Source organism: Hyla sarda, chromosome 7, assembly GCF_029499605.1.
Source record: "Hyla sarda isolate aHylSar1 chromosome 7, aHylSar1.hap1, whole genome shotgun sequence".
In the NCBI taxonomy this organism is placed as follows: domain Eukaryota; kingdom Metazoa; phylum Chordata; class Amphibia; order Anura; family Hylidae; genus Hyla; species Hyla sarda.
Window position 1 is genome coordinate 222,102,967 of NC_079195.1, and position 12,891 is coordinate 222,115,857.

General features: G+C 42.9%; 3 protein-coding genes across 6 annotated transcripts in view; 2 read left to right on the forward strand and 1 right to left on the reverse strand.

Moving 5' to 3' along the window:
- Positions 1-7,184, forward strand: part of DNAI4 (dynein axonemal intermediate chain 4) — a 51,492-nt gene extending 44,308 nt beyond the window's left edge. Inside the window, exon 18 of one of the 3 annotated variants that reach the window (XM_056532825.1) lies at positions 7,049-7,184. The gene's annotated coding sequence lies outside the window, so the exon portion shown is untranslated. The remainder of the gene's footprint in view (positions 1-7,048) is intronic. The other 2 variants (XM_056532824.1, XM_056532826.1) reach the window with 2 other exon arrangements.
- INSL5 (insulin like 5) lies at positions 2,359-7,278 on the forward strand. Its single transcript, XM_056532423.1, has 2 exons — positions 2,359-2,536; positions 7,049-7,278. Exons 1-2 carry the CDS (start codon positions 2,359-2,361, stop codon positions 7,276-7,278), a joined length of 408 nt encoding a protein of 135 aa, XP_056388398.1.
- Positions 7,279-11,600: 4,322 nt separating this feature from the next.
- DYNLT5 (dynein light chain Tctex-type family member 5) overlaps positions 11,601-12,891 on the reverse strand; it is an 11,291-nt gene continuing 10,000 nt past the window's right edge. For both annotated transcript variants that reach the window (XM_056532833.1, XM_056532832.1), the window contains exon 5: positions 11,601-11,999. In XM_056532833.1, coding sequence (XP_056388808.1) covers positions 11,796-11,999 — 204 coding nt within the window. In that variant the 3' untranslated portion in view covers positions 11,601-11,795. The remainder of the gene's footprint in view (positions 12,000-12,891) is intronic.

Below are 12,891 nucleotides of genomic sequence, written 5' to 3' on the forward strand. Positions count from 1 at the left end.
TCACTAAGCTCCACCCATGCTCCAAGTCGGGCCCTGAGCTGAAGATACCGAAGAGAATAGCTGGAGAACGACAGCACGTAATGGGACAAGATAAGTATCATTGTCACGTGTCACTGCACTACCTGTCTGTACCGACAGGTTTGTGCAGGTGACACAGATGACAGATTTTACTTTACGGACATTGGACATAAATGTACGGACCACAGGAGCTGCACACACTACATGCATGGCAGGTCCCGGCTGCTATGAGCCAGGACCCCGTCGGTAATGGCCAGGGCTGGCGTTAGGGCAGGGCAAACCAGGCAGTTGCCTAGGGCCCCCCACAGGCCGGCATGGTAAGTCGCCAGCACCAGCTGGCAGCACGTCATCTTCAGTGTTCCAACCACTACCCCTCCGGTCCCGGGAATTACTGCTATGGTCTATAGGCCAGAGCAATAGATTGTGACCCCGGACCGGAGGAGCTGTGGTCGGAACACTGAAGTGGGGCAGTACACAGACATACAGCCTCCAGCCATTATACACTGTATATGGGCTGTATGTCTGTGGGGGAGCTATACTGCACCTAATGTTGGGGGAACTATACTGCGCCTAATGTGGGGAGCTAATAGCTCCCCACATTAGGTGCAGTATAGTTCTCTACATTAGGTGCAGTATAAGCTCTGAGCTATACTGCACCTAATGTGGGGGGAACTATATGGCACCTAATGTGGGGGAACTATACTACACCTAATGTGGGGCTATACTGCACCTAATGTGGGGGAACAATACTGCACCTAATGTGGGGGAACAATACTGCACCTAATGTGGGGGCACAACTGCACCTAATGTGGGGGAACTATACTGCACCTAATGTGGGGGAACTATACTGCACCTAATGTGGGGGAACTATACTGCACCTAATGTGGGGGGGGGGACTATACTGCACCTAATGTGGGGGGAACTATACTGCACCTAATGTGGGGGGAACTATACTGCACCTAATGTGGGGAACTATACTGCACCTAATGTGGGGAACTATACTACAGCTAATGTGGGGGAACTATACTGCACCTAATGTGGGAGGACTGTACAGCCAACCTAATGTGGGGGAACTATATGGCACCTAATGTGGGGGAACTATATGGCACCTAATGTGGGGAGCTAATGTGCAGGACCACAGTAACAAGTTCAAACAAAATGGTGGTCGGAGGTCCCCTCACCTGCCTCCACCACTCTCCCAAAGTCTTCTTCTCTGGCCTTCCTTCCAGTAGACCAAAGAAGTATATTGCAGATAACACTGATCAGTGCTATGCTAATGCCTAGCACTGAACAGTATTAGAAATCTAAACAATACTAAAAACAGCCCCCTATGGGGAGATAAAAAGTGTAAAATACATTTTTATAAAAAGAGATAAAAAATGATGTAAATAAGCCCCTCCCCTAAATAAAAGTTAAATTGTCCCTTTTTCCTATCTCCCCCCCCCCCCCAAAAAAAAAAAAAAAAATTAATAAACATATTTAGTATCGGTACGTGCGTAAATGTCTGAACTATCAAGATATTATGTTAATGATTCAATTACGTTGAATGGCGTAAACGCCAGATCCCATTAAAAAAAAAACATTAAAAGCGATTTAAAAAGTCACATATGTGCAAAAGTGGCACAAAAACAAATAAAATAAAAACCTACAGATCATGGCACAAAAATGAGCCCTCCTACAACCCCCTGTATGGAAAATTGAGAAAGTTATAGGGGGTTAGAATAGGGCAATTTTAATGATATTTATTTTGTAAAAAAAAATAAAAATAAAAAAAAGTTTGCGTTTAAAAAAATATATACCGTATTTTAAAAAAAAAAAGTTTGCATAAAAAAAACGGTACTATAATAGAAAAGCGCGTATAATGGGTATAATTTTTTATTGTATTAACCCAATGGAAAGGCTGTTTGGGCATGCTGGGTAGTTGTAGTTTTGCAACAGCTGGAGACACACTGTTCGGAAAACACTGTTCTACTGGACGGGTCATTGACTTTAAAGGTTTTTCCATATAACCAGCGCACATATGTGCAGGAGGAGGAAGATGTCCCATCTCATTGTTTGCACAGAGGGCAATGATGGCTCCTTAAAATCTCTGAAGCTGGAATAATGTGTTAAGTAGTAGTTTAACAGCCATATGACCCCGGGATACGACCGATGTTACCCGCCACATTATAGGGAGTTATGAGATTTTATTATGCGCCGTTAAGCACCCTGTAGAAATTTCTAGAAAATTCCAGCCAATGAGATGTTGCGGGTTCTGGGTATATATTGGGCTGAATTTCCAGCACCTCCACATCTCCTCCAGATTTCTCCTGTTCACTTGTTACCCTCGTATTATCCACCATGAGAGTCCTACCTGTCTGCTGCGTCCTGCTCGCTTTCCTGGTGGCGGCCGAACAAGTAACGGCGGACGGGCAATTTGTGAAGCTCTGCGGCCGGGAATTCATCCGAGCCGTGATCTATACCTGCGGAGGATCCCGATGGAGGAGGCTTCTGTCTGGGCAGCCCCAAGACATGACAGGTAAGTGTATATAGACTCACGGTAAGACTGTGTTTCCCAACCAGGGTGCCTCCAGCTGTTGCAAAACTACAATTCCCAGCATGCCCGGACAGCCGAAGGCTGTCCGGGCATGCTGGGAGTTGTAGTTTTGCCACAACTGGAGGCATACTGGTTAGGAAACACTATAATGTGACCTGCAGTACCACTTATATACACCAGATGGCGATGCAAGACAGCACTTTAAAAATGTTCATACATTCTGCGCATGCACATTGTACTTAGTAGACTATACAGGGCAGGATTCATATATAACAGCCAAAAGCTGTCCGGGCATGCTGGGAGTTGTAGTTTTGCAACAGCTAGAGGCACACTGGTTTGGAAACACTGTAACAAGACCTGCAGTACCACTTATATACACCAGATGGCGAAGCAGGAGAACACTTTTAAAAATGTTCATACTTACTGCACATTGTAGTTTACACAGGGCAGGATTCATATATTCCAGCCAAAGGTCATGCTTAGAGTTGTAGTTTATCTACCAGTATGCTTCCAGCTGGTGCAAAACGCTATACCAAGACCTGCAGTACCACCTATATACACCAGATGGCGAAGCAAGACAGCACTTTAAAAGTGTTCATATGTACTGCGCATGCACATTGTACTTAGTGGACTACACAGGGCAGGATTCATATATACAAGCCGAAGGCTGTGCGGGCATGCTGGGAGTTGTAGTTTTGCAACAGCTAGAGGCATACTGGTTTGGAAACACTGTAACGTGACCTGCAGTACCACTTATATACACCAGATGGCTAAGCAGGAGAACACTTTAAAAATGTTCATTCTTACTGCACATTGTACTTTGTAGTTTACACAGGGCAGGATTCATATATTCCAGCCAAAGGCTGTCTGGGCATGCTGGGAGTTGAAGTTTTGCAATAGCTGGAGGCATACTGGTAGAAAAACACTATAACAAGACATGCAGTACCACCTATAGACAACAGATGGCGAAGCAGGACAGCACTTTTAAAATGTTCATACTTGCTGCACATGCACACAGGCCGGAATTTATCATTGTAGGTGTCAGTGAAGCATTTATCATTGTAGGTGTAAGTGAAGCATTTATCATTGTAGATGTAAGTGAAGCATTTATCATTGTAGGTGTAAGTGAAGCATTTATCATTGTAGGTGTAAGTGAAGCATTTATCATTGTAGGTGTAAGTGAAGCATTTATCATTGTAGGTGTCAGTGAAGCATTTATCATTGTAGGTGTCAGTGAAGCATTTATCATTGTAGGTGTAAGTGAAGCATTTATCATTGTAGGTGTCAGTGAAGCATTTATCATTGTAGGTGTCAGTGAATCATTTATCATTGTAGGTGTCAGTGAATCATTTATCATTGTAGGTGTCAGTGAAGCATTTATCATTGTAGGTGTCAGTGAAGCATTTATCATTGTAGGTGTCAGTGAAGCATTTATCATTGTAGGTGTAAGTGAAGCATTTATCATTGTAGGTGTCAGTGAAGCATTTATCATTGTAGGTGTCAGTGAATCATTTATCATTGTAGGTGTCAGTGAAGCATTTATCATTGTAGGTGTCAGTGAAGCATTTATCATTGTAGGTGTCAGTGAAGCATTTATCATTGTAGGTGTCAGTGAAGCATTTATCATTGTAGGTGTCAGTGAAGCATTTATCATTGTAGGTGTCAGTGAAGCATTTATCATTGTAGGTGTCAGTGAAGCATTTATCATTGTAGGTGTCAGTGAATCATTTATCATTGTAGGTGTCAGTGAAGCATTTATCATTGTAGGTGTCAGTGAAGCATTTATCATTGTAGGTGTCAGTGAATCATTTATCATTGTAGGTGTCAGTGAAGCATTTATCATTGTAGGTGTCAGTGAAGCATTTATCATTGTAGGTGTCAGTGAAGCATTTATCATTGTAGGTGTCAGTGAAGCATTTATCATAGTAGGTGTACGTGAAGCATTTTCTACACCTTTTTTTTTTGTGCGCTGGTGATGTGTAGGAGCGCCAAATTTATTAAATGGCCGCAGAGCATTTGATAAATTTTGTTCAGGTACAAATTTTCTGAAATTTTGCTCTTCACATGCACTAAAAAGCTAAGCTAAGTCTGCGCTGGTGTAATTTTAGAGACTTTTTCGGTGGTTTGGCACCTTTTTACAAAAAGGCGCAGTTCATAAAACCCATCCATATAATTTGTATTGGGAAAATCAGTGGATTACAATGCAAAATCAGCAGAAATGTGTAAACCAAAAGGCGCAAAAAAGGACACTTGCGCCAAAATAGCGCCAAATATAGACGAACAAAGGGTGAACACAATGATAAATGCCGGCCATTGTACTTAGTGAACTACACAGAGCAGGATTCATATATACCAACCAAAGGCTGTCCGGGTATGCTGGGAGTTGTGGCTTTGAAACAGCTGGAGGCACACTTGTAGGGAAACACTGTAACATGACCTGCAGTACCACTTATATACACTAGATGGTGAAGCAGGACAGCACTTTAACATTTTTCATACATACTGCACATGCACATTGTACTTTGTAGACTACACAGAGCAGGATTGACATATACCATGTGTTTCTCACATTTATACCATTGTATCATCTCATACTGTATATACCACCTTTTGTAGGGCAATTTATTCATGAATAGAACACAAGTATTATAAAGTTGTTGTTTTTTTTTTTTTTTTTTTTTTTTTAAACATCTTCCCAGATGCTCTATCTGTATACTGCTGCTGCTATCACTATGGGATCAGGATATATAGTAGTTATACACCTCCCATCTCTATCTGAATACTGCTGCTGCTATCTCTATGTGATCAGAATATATATTAGTTAAACACCTCCCCCTCCAGCTCTATCTGTATACTGCTGCTGCTATCTCTATGGGATCAGGATATAATGTAGTTGTACACCTCCCCTTCCAGCTCTATCTGAATACTGCTGCTTTTATCGCTATAGGATCAGGATATGTAGTAATTATACACCTCTACTTCAGCCCTATCTGTATACTGCTGCTATCTCTATGGGATCAGGATATATAGTAGGTATACACCTCCCCTCCAGCTCTATGGGATCAGGATATATAGTAGGTATACACCTCCCTCCAGCTCTATCTGTATACTGCTGCTATCTCTATGGGATCAGGATATATAGTAGTTATACACCTCCCCTCCAGCTCTATCTGTATACTGCTGCTATCTCTGTGGGATCAGTATATATAGTAGTTATATACCTCCCCTCCATCTCTATCTGTATACTGCTGCTATCTCTATGGGATCAGGATATATAGTAGTTATACACCTCCCCTCCAGCTCTATCTGTATACTGCTGCTATCTCTATGGGATCAGTATATATAGTAGTTATATACCTCCCCTCCATCTCTATCTGTATACTGCTGCTATCTCTATGGGATCAGGATATATAGTAGTTATACACCTCCCCTCCAGCTCTATCTGTATACTGCTGCTATCTCTATGGGATCAGGATATATAGTAGGTATACACCTCCCCTCCAGTTCTATCTGTATACTGCTGCTATCTCTATGGGATCAGGATATATAGTAGTTATATACCTCCCCTCCAGCTCTATCTGTATACTGTATAGTTTTTTAAACCTCATCCCAGATGCATTTTACTTAATCTGAAATATATGCCTTTGGCTGTCCAGGCATGTTGGGAGTTGTAGTTCTGCAACAGCTGGAGGCACACTGGTTGGTAAACACTGTAACATGACTTGCAGTACCACTTATATACACCAGATGGATATGCAGGACAGCACTTTAAAAATTTTCATACTTACTGCACATGCACATTGTAGTTTGTAGACTACACAGGGCAGGATTCATATATTCCAGCCAAAGGCCATATGGCCATGCATTGTAGCTTTGCAACAGCTGGAGGCACACTGGTTGGTAAACACTGCTCTACATAGCTACTTTATGTATATGGCCAGCTTTAGATAATTAACTCTTCTTGCTAACTCGTGTCTGGGGGTCCTAAAAGGGTACTCCGGGGAAAACAAATGTTTTCAAATCAACTGGTGCCAGAAAGTTATACAGATTGTCAAATTACTTCTATATGAAAAATCTTAATCCTTCCAGTAATTATCGGCTGCTGTATGCTCTGGAGGAAGTGGTGTAGTTCTTTCCAGTCTGACCACAGTGCTCTCTGCTGCCACCTCTGTCCGTGTCAGGAACTGTCCAGAGCAGGAGAGGTTTGCTATGGGGATTTGTTCATGTTCTGGACAGTTCCTGACACGGACAGAGGTGTCAGCAGAGATCACTGTGGTCAGACTGGAAAGAACTACACAACTTCCTGTGGAGCATACAGCAGCTGATAAGTACTGGAAGGATTAAGATTTTTAAATAGAAGCAATTTACAAATCTGTATAACTTTCTGCCACCAGCTGATTTAAAAAACAATTTTCTCCGGAGTACCCCTTTAAGATCTGATCGCAAGCAATGTAGAAGATGAAGAACGCCATGTAACACTTGTGTTGTCTACAGACAGAGACGCCTTCTTCGCCTTGCATGCTGTAGATGAGGACTCGGTGGGACCGGTGGAATATCACGTGCAGAAAATAAATTCGGAGAACCTGCAGGAAACAGAGTCTTCTGAGGAGTTGTGGGGGTTAAAGAAGAACCCAGCCCAAGAGAGACGCGACCTGAATGAACTGCTGACCACCGCCTGCTGCAAGACCGGCTGCAAGAAGAAGGACTTGAGTTCACTTTGCTAGACCTGTATGTAGAGATCAATGTTTCCCAAACAGGGTGACTCCAGCTGTTGCAAAACTACAACTCCCAGCATGCCCAGACAGCCGAAGGCTGTCTGGGCATGCTGGGAGTTGTAGTTTTGCAACAGCTGGAGGCACCCTGCTTGGGAAACACTGCCTTAATAAGACATTACTGCAGTGTTTACCAAGCAGGGTGCCTCCAGCTGTTGCAAAACTACATCTCCCAGCATGCCCAGACAGCCTTCGGCTGTCTGGGCATGCTGGGAGTTGTAGTTTTGTCACAGCTGGAGGCACCCTGCCTGGAAAACACTGCCTTAATAAGACATTACTGCAGTGTTTCTCAAGCAGGGTGCCTCCAGCTGTTGCAAAACTACATCTCCAAGCATGCCCAGACAGCCTTCGGCTGTCTGGGCATGCTGGGAGTTGTAGTTTTGCAGCAGCTGTATGCACCCTGGTTGGGAAACACTGGTATAGATAGATGTATAGAGCCGGTGCACTATTATACCACTACACTATATCTGGCCTCATTGTGACGGTGCTAATGGTTTAGGAACATGTTAAAAATGACCTCAGTTTACGGCCGTGTACAGACGACTAATAAAGAATATACCTGCTGGATAAAAGAGCGTCAGTCATTCATCTCATTGCCCCCATTATAAACCCCCCCACAAACATGGTACATACAAACTCCCCCCCCAGAGATTGCCCGTAATGGTCTCATCCAGGACCCCAGTGGTAAACTAAAGAAGAGCGGACCGTGTGCCGTCACACTGAGTATGATGCTACATGTGCTGCCTTTCGTTTTGCTTTACATAAGGGGGTTTCCCCCAACATGGCCGATATATTCCAAAAACAGCACCACACCTGTCCACAGATGGTAGTTCAGCCCTATTCACTTTATTGGAGCTGAGTTCGAACCCAAGGACGGGTGTGGCGCTGGTTCTGGAAGAAAGAAGTCAAGTTTCTGTAATCATGTGGATTGTGCGAGATCACCTCCCCTCCCAGCTCTATCTGTATACTGCTGCTATCTCTATGGGATCAGGATATATAGTAGTTATACACCTCCCCTCCAGATCTATCTGTATACTGCTGCTATGTCAATGAGATCAGGATATATAGTAGTTATACACCTCCCCTCCAGCTCTATCTGTATACTGCTGCTATCTCTATGGGATCAGGATATATAGTAGTTATACACCTCCCCTCCTTCAGCTCTATCTGTATACTGCTGCTATCTCTATGGGATCAGGATATATAGTAGTTGTACACATCCCCTCAAGCTCTATCTGTATACTGCTGCTATCTCTATGGGATCAGAATATACATTATACACCTACCCTCCAGCTCTATCTGTATACTGCTGCTGCCATCTCTATGGAATCAGGATTTATAGTAGTTATACATCTCCCCTCCAGCTCTATCTGTATACTGCTGCTATCTCTATGGGATCAGGATATATAGTAGTTATACCCCTCCTCTCCAGATCTATCTGTATACTGCTGCTATCTCTAGTGGATCAGGATACATAGTAGCTATATAACTCCTCTGAGGATGTGTTCAAACGTTTTTACTGCATTTTTTTTTGCTGCTGTTTTACGACCGTTGTGTAAATCACAGTTAAAAAGTGTCATTTTTATTGTAATTTTAGAAAACTGCACCAATCACTGCCAAAATGCAGTAAAAATGTGTAAAACATGCAGTTAAAATGGAACACGTGAACACCGCCAAAAAACCTTAAATCTTCATAAAACACCTCAGTTATAATTATAGGTCAGCTTTTTTTGTGCTCATGCCGATATTCCTCTAAAAAACGCACTCTGAATATGAAAACTTATTAAAACTGCACGTAATGTGAACTGACCTCAACCCAAAACCCAGTCTAATCAGTTCTCCTGGGTGACCTCCAGCAGCCTGATTAGATGACCAGGTGCAGTGATAAGACTCCACACCCTCTCTCTACAAAGCCAGAGGATTCACGGAAAATGTAGGCAGCATTAGTGAATAATTTCATTGATGCATTTGCAATCAGTATGGCTGCAAACCCCATGCCTGCCACATCAGCTAAAACCAGGTATGCACAAGGCATACACAAGAACCTCTACATTATTCTCCAATAGCCTATGCTGCACTATATAAGTAAGGCTTCTATTTGATTTACACATTGGTTCCTACATCACGAATCATTTGCATCAGAAATAATCAGCTTTTTACTGCATTGAATTTTGTATTGCAAAATTCTGGTGCCGTTTTGTACATTTTTCATCAAATTAGGGCAGAAAAACATATGTATTATACTGGTGTAAACATACAAATTCACTATTATGTTACTATTATCCAGAAAATATGACATAATAAATATTTTTTTTTACAAAATTAGCAAACACCAGTGGACGCATGCACCGCAATGTAAATGGCTATTTTCCTATTTCTCTCCTAAAATAACCCCCCCTGGAGCACTGGAGTCACCCCCTACTGTTGTTGAGACTTATATTAAAGTGTACCTGTCACTTAAAAAAAACAAAAAAAATAAAAACTACTACAGGTCTTCAGATGTTGCAAAACTACAATTCCCAGCATGCTCGGACAGCCAAAGCTGTATTCATTTCCTGTCTGCTCCTCTGTGCTCTGCATAAGCTGCAGTCATCCTGACAGAGCCAGGGTTATTAAGTATGGGAGTTTTACAAGATTGCTCCTATTTGTTGTCCTAGCACAGTGTTTCCCAACCAGAGAGCCTCCAGCTGTTGCAAAACTACAACTCCCAGCATGCCCGGACAGCCAACGGCTGTCCGGGCATGCTGGGAGTTGTAGTTTTGCAACAGCTGGAGGCACGCTGTTTGGAAAACACTGTAGGAGTTCTCATTTTGCAACAGCTGGAGGCACAATGTTTGGAAAACACTGCTCCACAACACCCACTGCTCTACAGCATCCATTTAAGCATGCACCCTATTCTTGGAAAGCTGGGTGCTAACAAATATGGCTGCCCAATACAGTGGTCACTCAGCTTTTCTAGACACTCAGCAATAGATAAGAGAATGAGATGCATCACTGTACACAACTGTCTGGGAAAGCTGGGTACATCTGTAATGGGTGCCATATTAATAATCACCCAACTTTTCCAGAAACAGAAAGTAGAAACAATTCGATAATACCTTTTAAACAAGTTGACCAAAAAAAGAATGACTCGGGTTAGTGGGGATTTTTAGATTTTAAGGAATTCCTCTTTGAAATTAGGGATCATTCACACTACGAAAATTTCATCCAGTCAGTCGGCGCCAAGACCGATCGGAAACGCGCCGTGTCCCTAGATAATAATGCATTTCCAAGCAGATTCCGCAGAAGAATAAACATGTTCATTCTTACAGCAGAGTCTGGGAATTGTAATTTCCGTCATGTGAATGGTGCTACAGAATCATATTAAAAACAATGGGGGGCTGCTGTGCCAAAATTTCAGAGAGGAAAATACGTAATATGACTGGGCCCTTGAGAATGACCTAGTGTAAATGTAGGAAATTTGTGGCTCTGTAGACAATGTGGAACTACAAGCCCCAGAAAATACTGACAGCTAAACTTATATATACACTCCACTCCTGACCTCCCCCCATACACTTGCATGCTCATCTCAGCTGAGCGTGCATGTTTTCTGAGTGTGGAATAAGTTGCTAACAGACTCCTCTGGCAGCGGCTCCTTAGAACAAAAGGATTGATCAGTTGAAACCCAACAAGTACGTTCCTTCTCTCCACTGATATTTGCCATCAGAGGAGAGTTGGGAGGTCTCCATATACATATGATCAGTTTTGCAAAACTACAACTCCCAGCATGTCCAGACACCCAAAGGCTGGGAGCTGCAATTTTGCAATAGCCAGAGGCATGCTGGTTGGGAAACACTGCTTTATTGACTTTTTTTGCTGACTTTTGCAGTATGGTGCGGATTATAGTGTATGCTCTGTGCAGATGTTTCCAGCATCCTATGTGTTACCTGGCGCATTTTTTAAGCCAGTTTTGTTTCTAGTCAGTCCAGGCATGCTGGGATTTGTAGTTTTGTAACATCTGGAGGCTCACTGGTTAGGAAACACTGATTTATAGAGTTCTGACTATTGCAGTATGGTGCAGATTATAGTGTATGCTCTGTACAGTAATTTGCCGCATTCTAGGTGTGTTTTGTGTCAGCTTTGTTTCTAGTCCCTTCGGGCATGTTGGAAGTTGTAGTTTTGCAACAGCTGGAGGCGTACTGGTTAAGAAACACTGCTTAATAGAGTGCTGACTTTTGCAGTATGGTGCGGATTATAGTTTATGCTCTGTGCAGTTATTTCCAGCTTTCTAGGTGTGTTTTGTGTCAGTTTTGTTTCTGGTTAGTTTAGGCATGCTGGGAGTTGTAATTTTGCATCAGCTACAGGCGGCTGGTTGGGAAACACTGCATTAGATAGATGGGTTCCAGCAATATCATTGTAATGTGTATGGCCAGCTTTAGATGTAGAGGGGATTGCAGTTACACATACAGAGCCACGAGTTATAGCTTATCCTACTCGTAATACACGGCGTAGACATTGGCCAGGGCAAACAGGGAGCTGTTCTTGAAGGTGTAGGATGAGAAGGTGTCGCAGGCTGGGTCCCAGATACACCGGCTCCCCACCCGCATGCTCTGATCGTTCAGCTGCCCAATGTAGATGAGGACAATGATTTTATACCTCGGGATCATCAAGTCCTTCACTCTGGCCTTCACCACCTGTAAATTACAAAAGACACTTTATAGAACAATGTCTCCTTTAATTAAAGGGATCTACCCCCCCTATGAGCCCCTTTTTCGGGACCCTCAATTTTTAACATCTATGAGCAGGTCCAGATGTTGTCCAAAATATCTAAGATATGTTCTGTGAAGTAAGCAGCTTGGACTCCCCAAACTGATACACTGTAACAAACTATCAGGACCGGAGAAAGATTTGTGTAGTTGGGGTATTTTGCTCACAGAGGATTATTCTACACTGGATACAACTGAAACAAACCCTCAGCAGTGAGGAATAATAATTCTATATTAATTCACTGACTGCAAGTAAAGATATAATGCACCGTTTCAGAACTAGTGTGCCTCTAGCTGCTGCAAAACTACAACTCCCAGCATGCACTGACAGCCTTCTGCATGTCGGGAGTTGTAGTTTGCAACAGCTGGAGGAACCCTAGTTGGGAAACACTGCTGTAAGAGCTGCTCCGTTTTCCTGATACAGAGCTCCAAATCCACTGTGTAGACATCATTTATAACATGCTGGGTACCTGCAGCTGCCACTAGGGGGAGCTTAGGAGCTTGGTGAAGACAGACCATTTTCCTTTGACTACATTTCAGTGTTTCCCAATCAGTGTGCCTCCAGTTGTTGCAAAACAACAACTCTCAGCATGCCCGGACAGCCAAAGGCTGTCAGTGGGCGTATCTTTGTGAGGTGGGGTGTGGCTTGCAAACTGGACTGACACATTGACCAGGAGATGCAGAGCGGAGCTTGAGGAGTAAGGTACTGGAAGTCCCATATACATGCATGGAACTTGAAACAAAAACCCATCTTTTATATAAGGGTGTAGGTAAGGGTTAATTTAACTATCATATATTTTTATTTGACATATAAGTAACA

Bases quoted from the DNA above. Each gene is read 5' to 3' on its own strand.
- INSL5 (XM_056532423.1), top strand. From the start codon at position 2,359: ATGAGAGTCCTACCTGTCTGCTGCGTCCTGCTCGCTTTCCTGGTGGCG. The intron at 2,537-7,048 runs GTAAGTGTATAT...TGTTGTCTACAG, and splicing joins GCAGCCCCAAGACATGACAG to ACAGAGACGCCTTCTTCGCC.